The sequence below is a fragment of the Vulpes lagopus genome, chromosome 12, assembly GCF_018345385.1.
Source record: "Vulpes lagopus strain Blue_001 chromosome 12, ASM1834538v1, whole genome shotgun sequence".
Lineage (NCBI taxonomy): Eukaryota > Metazoa > Chordata > Mammalia > Carnivora > Canidae > Vulpes > Vulpes lagopus.
Window position 1 is genome coordinate 5,197,566 of NC_054835.1, and position 8,102 is coordinate 5,205,667.

The 8,102-nt window shown below is 44.0% G+C and overlaps 1 protein-coding gene across 2 annotated transcripts in view; it reads left to right on the forward strand.

Moving 5' to 3' along the window:
* Positions 1-8,102, forward strand: part of GARNL3 (GTPase activating Rap/RanGAP domain like 3) — a 147,385-nt gene that overhangs the window by 29,656 nt on the left and 109,627 nt on the right. For both annotated transcript variants that reach the window (XM_041723830.1, XM_041723829.1), the window contains exon 3: positions 7,626-7,695. In XM_041723830.1, the coding sequence (XP_041579764.1) occupies positions 7,626-7,695 (70 nt within the window). The remainder of the gene's footprint in view (positions 1-7,625; positions 7,696-8,102) is intronic.

The following is an 8,102-nucleotide window of genomic DNA, read 5'->3' on the forward strand; positions in this document are numbered from 1 at the left end:
ATTTTGACTCAGATACTATTGTTGTTTTTTTTTAATGAAACTTTTATTGTGAGAGAATCATAGATTCATAGGAAGTTGTAAGAAAACAGATGGGGCACCTGACTGGCTCAGTTGGAAGAACATGTAACTCTTGATCTTGGGGTCGTGAGTTCAAGCCCCATGTTGGGCATAGAGCTTACTTTAAAAAAAGAAATAAAGAAATAACGGAGATCCCGTGTGCCCTTTACCCAGTTTCCCCCAAGGTAACATCCTGCATCACTGTTGTACAGTATCACTCCCGGAAAGCTGTTGTCAATAGAGTTCACTGGTCCTTGGTTTCCTGTTTTATATACAGTTCTGTCACATGGGTGGATTTGTTTAGCCACCACCACAGGCCAGGTAGGGAATGGCTTCATCACCGCAGGCTCCCTGAGCAGCCCTTCATAACCATACCCACCCCCCTACCATCTTGTCATTTCAATAATGTTATATAAATGGAATCACACAGTATGTAACCTTTTGGGGTTGGCTTTTGTTCACACACCATAATTCCCCCCAAATTTGTATTACATTGACGAGCAGCTTGTTCTTTTGATTACTGAGCAATGCTCCATGGGATGGATACATCATGGTTTGTTTAACCATTTGCCCTTTCTTTAAAAAAAAAAAAAGATTTTATTTATTTATTCATAAGAGATACAGAGAAAGGCAGAGATGTAGGCAGAGGGAGAAATGCGGGACTTGATTCTGGAACCCTGGGATCTCTACCTGAGCCAAAGGCAGACACTCAACCACTGAGCCACCCAGGTGCCCCTGCCTTTTTAAAATTTTATTTAAATAATTAATTATCTGAGAGAGTGCACAAACCAGGATATAGGGGGAGAGGGAGAGAAGCAGACTCCCAGCTAGTGTGGAGCCTGACTTAGGGCTCAATCCCTCATGACCCTGAGATCATGACCTAAGCCAAAATCAAGAGTCAGATGCTTAACCGACTGTGCCACCCAGGTGCCCCCTAACCATTTACCCTTTCAAGGACTTCTAGGATTTTTCCAGCTTGAGGCTATTCTGAAGAAAACTGCTACAAAACATTTGTGTACAGATTTTTGTGACTATCCATTTTCATTTCTCTGGGATAAATGCCCAAGAGTAATTATTGGGTCATAAGGGTAACTGCATGTTTAATTTTACAAGTCACTGCCAAATTGTTCTCCAAAGAGGCTTAGCTTACCATTTTACTTTCCCACTGCAATGTGTGAGAGGTCCAGCTGCTCCAATCCTCACCAGCATTTGTTAGGGTTGCTGTTTTTATCTAGAGATTTCAGAGGCACTAGTAGGGATCATTATCGAGAGGAATCTTGCAGGGAATTACCCTAAGACTTGAATGATAGTAGAGAACCAGGTGAATTTCAGGGACATGTGTCTTTGTCAGAAACTTTGTATATACATTAATACTGTAGGAGGAATGCTTTCCAGATAATTGGAGAAAAGAGGATTCTAGTGAGAAAGATGTCTTAGTGGTGGTGAAAGTAACAGCAGTTGCATCCAAGGGCTGTCAGAATATCTAATGGCAGGTGGGGGGTGAGGAAGAGAAAGGAGTAGGAGGCAGGAACTCACCTGAATGTAGGCAGAGCAAAGGTGAGCAGACATTATCAGCTATTCATAATTCATTTATTCAGCCAATACTTACTGAGCAGCCGACTATGAACCAGGTGCTCTGTAAGACACACAAGGCATGGTGATGACCAAGATGGATAAGTCAGTGGCAGTTGGAATAACCAATGTCTGTTTAGTGGCTACTATGTGTCAGGTGTTGTGCTAAGCACCTTATGGTATCTTTAAATCCTAAAACTGGCTATTTTCAGATCAGACCGTGTTACAGACAAGGAAGGAGGCTCAGAGAGGATAAGTAACTTGTTTGAGGTTGCAGAGCTGGTGTGCCATAGAGTTGAGATCCAAATCCATGCTAAACTTAAGATCCTGGTCCAAGGAACACAGGATCCTGCAACCCCAGATACATGACAGGGGAGCAGGGAGCTGTCTGAAGCAAGAATCAAGGGGCTCTGATTTCCAGGACTCCTTACACTCTACAAATCTTCCTGCTTAATTCTTCCTTTCTGGTATCTTAAATGTCTTCGAAAGAGGACCGAATTCTTCCATGTCATTGTTGGAAATTAATGTATAATCACATCTCTGCTTTCTTGGTGTCACTTACCTTCAGGAGAGACAACTGGTCCCTTCTGTGCAATAAGCTGTCCTGGTTCCTGGTGTTAGGAGGCTCAGGCTCTGTCCAAGCCCACATCTGTAGTCTGACACATTTTTTAGCCTCTCTGTTCCTCAAATAGGGGGATCTCCTCCATCTGTCTATTACTTTCTGTTTCTCAAGAGGACTGAGGCCTTGTCCTGGAGTTCCTCACCCTGAACCCTGCTGTCCATAAGCTCCTGAAAATCTGCCTGTTGCTTTTCACAAATTCTCTGTTGACCCAGGAAGAGTCCTCGTGCTCACTGTTGGCTTTAACTACTCCAGCAAGGCTGGAAATGACCAGGACCTGGATTAGTGGGGTCTGGCCGGGCGTCAGGGTGAATCACTAATCTCTAGGTCAGTCAAGTAAAGGACCCATATCACTGAGAATCAGCTTCCTTTCTTTCCTTATTTAATTTGACTCTTTGGAGGGGATTGTCTGATTTCTGGGAATCTGACTTATATAATGGTAATTTTTGTAGCCTCTTTGTGGGGCTGGAAATCTTTGCTCTCATCCCAGGCCTTATTTAGAGAGATAACATGAAGGTCCTCAGCCCTGTGCATGCTTTCAAAGCGTGATCCAGTGTCCTCACACATTAATTTGCTAAAACAGAGTTTCTATTTAGAGCCCAGAACACATTGCATGTGAGTGAGAAACTTGAACTCTCTGGTTCTTTTTTGCACCTGCCCTGTGCTGGTGACATGCTCTTGGGTCCCAAGTACTTTCTAGGTGGGGCCACACTGCTAGGGGCAGCTCTTGGAGGGAGGAGACATCGTGCTGAACTGTGACGTTGCACTTAGCCCTGTCCAGAAAGGCCTGTTGCTTGGCCCCAAACCTATTCTTCTGCTGTGGGGGTGTGGTGTCTTATTTAGAACTCTTTAAAAAGTGGGTAATCGTCTATGGCAAATGTTCCTTCCCAAAGCTTTAACAACCTTGAAAATCATACCGCTAATAAGAGCAGTAATGCAATAGCTAACACTTATTGAGTGGTTTTTATGTGACAGACCTTGTGCTTTTTTTTTTTTTTAAGATTGTATTTATTTATGAGAGACACAGAAAGAGAGAGAGGCAGAGACACAGGCAGAGGGAGAAGCAGGCTGCATGCAGGGAGCCCGATGTGGGACATGATCCCAGGACTCCAGGATCGCGGTCTGAGCTGAAGGCACTTAACCACTGAGCCACCCAGACCTTGTGCTTAAAATAAACTTTTATTTGTTCTTTCTGATTTATTCCTTCTAAGTAGGCAATACTTGATTACACATTTTACACATTGCCCAGGAGGTTAAGAACTTATATATCTGTGACTGAATCACATGTTCGTAAGGACTATATCACACGTCCTCCCATTAAAACAAATAAGGCCTTGTCCCTCCTTATGTAAGTACTGCAGAATGGCTGACAGGTTTCCCAGGGGTTCCAGAGTCATCTGGAAGAGCAGGATTCTTCAAAACACTGTCTGTGTACCACCTGCATCAGAATTCCCCCAGCGGCTTGTGAAAATCACAAACGTGCTGAGTCACAACCTCTGGGAATAGAGCCAGGGAATCTGCATTTTTAGAAAGCTTTCCCCAGGGATTCTGATGGACTCAAGTATTTCCATTGGCTTATTCATCCCAGTTCATTGGGAGGCCTGGAACCAGCAAAGGGGATTTGCGAGGCTGTACAGAAGAGGCTGGGCAAACTTTTTTCTGTAAAGTGCCAGAGAGTAAATAGCTTGAGCATTGTGGGCCATACATATACAGTCTGTTGCAGTGGCTCAACGCTGCCCTGTCGTGATGCAAAGCACTCCCAGACTACCTGTAGCCAAAGGGCGTGGCATATTCCAATAAAACTTCATTTGCAGTAACAGGTGATTGGGGGCCATAGTTTGCTGACCCCTGAGAATCCTCTGGGCTGCCAGCCCTCTGCCCACCCATTATTGTGTGAGTTATTCTTCTGTCTGTTAACTACAGAGAACCATACCCATTAAGATAAAATCACCTGTTGTAATAAACTCTGAATCTTCATGCCATAAAATAATCAAAGTTATTTTTCACTCATGTCACTTGGTATCTTCTCTGTGGTCATGTAGGGAGCAAGCCTTCTTCTTGTCCTGGCTTCACCCGTCTTGGTCTTCACAGCCCTCTCCATTCAGCCAGCAGGTGAGCAAAGAGAGCAAGGATTGATTCTCTGTGGGAAATTTTTACGGGTGAGGTCTGGAAGAGTTACATCTCCCTCATTTCTGCCCACAACAGAACTCTTACTGTTTGGAGTCCAAAAATGATGGTTTCTTAAGCCTGTGAGGCCCTTGATCTCTATACTCTCTCAGTTCCCTTCCTTTGTGTGAAACCCATCTGGCTCTTGCCTGGGCTCTATCTCTCCTTTGTAAAAAAAAAAAAACTTTGCCAAGGTCAGCCAGTAGGAGGTACACACAGCATCACTATCCTGCCACTTTTTCTAGGGCTGCAGGCTCAGAAGGCACAGGTTCCCCTTCTACATCTCTGCAGGTATAAGTTTTATCACATATTTTGCCACTGTGTTACATAGATCTCCATCTTCCCAGCCTCCAGGGTCAATTTCCTCACTGACAGCTACCTACCAAGCAGGTGCCATATACTCTAGGTTGCTATGGTAGCACCCCGCTGCAAGATACCCACTTGCAGATTAGTTCGGGTGACAAGGCAGCTTTAACAGGTAAGCCTAAATTCTTTGGGGTTAACACAAGTCAGTGTTTATGTCTTGTTCACAGCATATTCTAATATGGATGTTCCTGGAGGTGCAGCCTTCCACTTGGTCTTTCAGAGACCAGGTTTTTCCATCCTGAAGCTCTGCCCTCCTGCAGGTCCTTATAGTCCTCTCTACCCTGCTGGCCAAGGGGAAGGAAAGTAAGGGCCTCTCATGGGCTGTGCCTGGAAATGGTACATAGCGCTTCAGCCCATACTCTCTTGGCCAGAGTTCAGTCATGTAGCCACACTGCAAGAGGGGCTAGGAATGCATCTAGTGACAAGCCCAAGAGGAAAAAGAGAATAGGTTTTGGCATGCACATAGCAGTGTCTTAGGCCAGTACTGTCTGGATGGAATAATGACCACTGGCTTATGAGGGAGTCTGTCAACAGGTGGCCGGCCTGGTGCTCACTGGTGGTGCTCTCAGGCAGTAGCGAGTAAGATCCAAATGATGTACAAATACTTGCATTAAGACAACAAACATTTTGCCCATGTCCACTCTGTGCCAAGCAGTAGACCAGACCTTAGGACCCAGAGGAGAACAAAGCTCCTCTGGGAGCTCTCAGTGACTCCTTTAATCACTTCTCTTGTCCTGGGTAGCAAGAGGCCAGAGAGCCTGAGGAGGGAGTAGATGGAGGTGGAAGGGCTTCATAACATGGTGGGTTGAGTGCCTCCTACAGCCACAGAAATGCACCCCATATAGTTCAGCCTGGCTCTCTCCATTAGCAAGCACTGTCCCTGCAGTTTATTGCATGAAATGTCATTAGAGGGGGAAACCGGCAACTGATAGCAGATGTTGTTTCTATCTCTCTGGGTTGTTTTCATAGGGCACTCTTTGCTCGCTATGAAGCTTCTAAGGATGTGTTTGCCCCAGGATTCAGGATTGTCATCTTTTTTGTGTGTTAGCTTCTGGCTGTTGGCAAAGTTAGCGAGCTGGCACTGTGTCTCAGAGTGCCCTTGGTGATGCTTCCGGTGGCCTGGGGAGGGCCCCCCAGCCCAGCATCCTTGCTCCTGTCATGATGGTGGTCAGTTGTGTTAGAAGCTGCGGGGAGGGGGGTGGTGCTACTGCTAAAACTGAAGAGGTGGGCTGAGCTGGGCAGACAGAGCTTTCAGGTACCAGCCATTGGGCCTTCGCTCTGTGCCCCACCTCTGGCTCCATGCAGAGATGCTCTTGTCACTGAAGTCCACTCTCTCAGTAACCCAAGGCCGCCGGGGAAGGATCCTGAAACTGTTACATAGGGCACTGGCAATATTCTCCAGGAGGGTTTTCAAAATGGGCTAAGAAAAAAAGGCATAGAGGACATTTGAATACAGACCGGAATAGGTCATGGAGGGAAATTTTAAATCTCTTTCCGAGATTTTTTTAGAGGGTAGAAAATCCTGTTGCTAGAAGCAGGACCGCAGCCTGGGAAATAAGTGGGGCACCCTTCCAAGTTGCATTTGTTAATTTGTTGCACAGTTTCTGCTAAGGAAGTAAGGACTACAAAAGGTTAAATTTCTCATATAAGATTAATTCACTCATCTCTGTGAAATGGTGGAAGCAGAATACCAATAGACCCTCATTTCTTTCATGCTGTCTTGCTTGGAGCCTATCAAATAGTGTCCTGGCAAAGAGTCAGGTCTGTGGATGCTAAATAGCAGAGTCAGTCTCTTTCTGAGCATGCCAAGAAGGCTGTAATTTAGAAAATGTAGCTACTTTTTAAGGAAGGATGAAAAGGTACAAAACGCACCTCTCTTTGCATGTTAGATCCCAAATATTTTGGAGAGATGAAACATGTAGCTCCTGTGCAATTTTCTTTTCTATGATTCAGTAGTTATTTGCATGACATATGAGAACAAAACTTGTTAAAGCTGCTTGCATCTGTGGATCTCTGGTGGTTTCAGGAGCACCGCTTGGAGTCCCAAATATACTAACTCAGTCGATAAGATATGTGTCTTTTGAGTGTGGAATTCTGCATTCAAGATGTAAATGCAGTAAGAGTTTTGCCCTTGTTTTAATTGCTCTTCTTTACAATGCGTGTGGTTTTTCTTATCTGATTTAAGCCTTCTGGTGGGGGTAGGGGGGTGGCTGGGGAAAGTATTAGCTACTGTTATATAAAAATTAAATATCCTTGAAGTTAGATTTTTAGATTTTCTGTCAGTGCTGCTCTTTTTTATTTTTTTCATATTGTCATATTATCATAAATTAAAAGGGGTGGGGTGGGGCCTAGCAGGATTTTGAAGTTTCTTGCTCCTATTTAAAGTTTCATTTCTGCTCTGTAGCATCAAATAAGGCTGGTTATTTTAATGTTGAATATTTGGGACAAAGAGGCTCTCTTAAACGAAAGATAATTGCAAGCTTTATCCCTCGCCTCAAGTTTACTGCAGGGTCTTTCATCCCCTTTGGTTATACAGAAATGAAATTATAAACCACCAGTAGCCTTGGAAATTTCAGTCGATTCCAAATGACTAAATATTTAATTCAATCATTGCCTATACTTCCAGGAATGACTCGGGTGTTTTTCTCTTTACTGAGGGCTCCACGAACGCCGGGCTCTGCAATGGCTGCTGAGGACTGTGTCTGTTGCAAGGAGGCTCCCCTGCAGTGAGGAGCTGGGGCAAGCCTGTTCCATAGCAGCCCTTTTTGCAAATGGTAGTCGATTTTTGCAGAAGGTTTGTGGCCAGATCGCTATGTATAATACTGATGAAGCATTTTTGTTCCAGCTCTGTCTCGGAAGACCTAGGCTGTAGACGTGGGGATTTCAGTAGGAAACATTATGGATCTGTGGAGCTGGTAAGTTTACACTGTCTGTTCAGTGGTAGTACATTGATTTAGATTTAGAGCATCGCCAAGCTCATCAGATCTTTTGTTGTATATTTACTGCCAGACCATGTGGGTACAGTGTGAGGCTTGGATGGGAATAAATGACTATTGAAAGGCCATAATAATCTGATCATCTTTATCTGTTTTATTGTTATGTACTCTTAATCTGTCTGTGCCTCCCAGTTTGTTAAAAATATGTGGTGGCTTGGTATTTTTCTCTGGTGCATATAATTGAGGTATATAATTAAGTTAAATGATTTATGAATGAAGAGAGGCAGTGTTTTTTATATTATGTTATTCCTAAAAGTTGATAAATCTAGTTTTTGAGGTTTAAATAGTTTTGACGTTTAAATATTATTGAAATACATATTCTGATT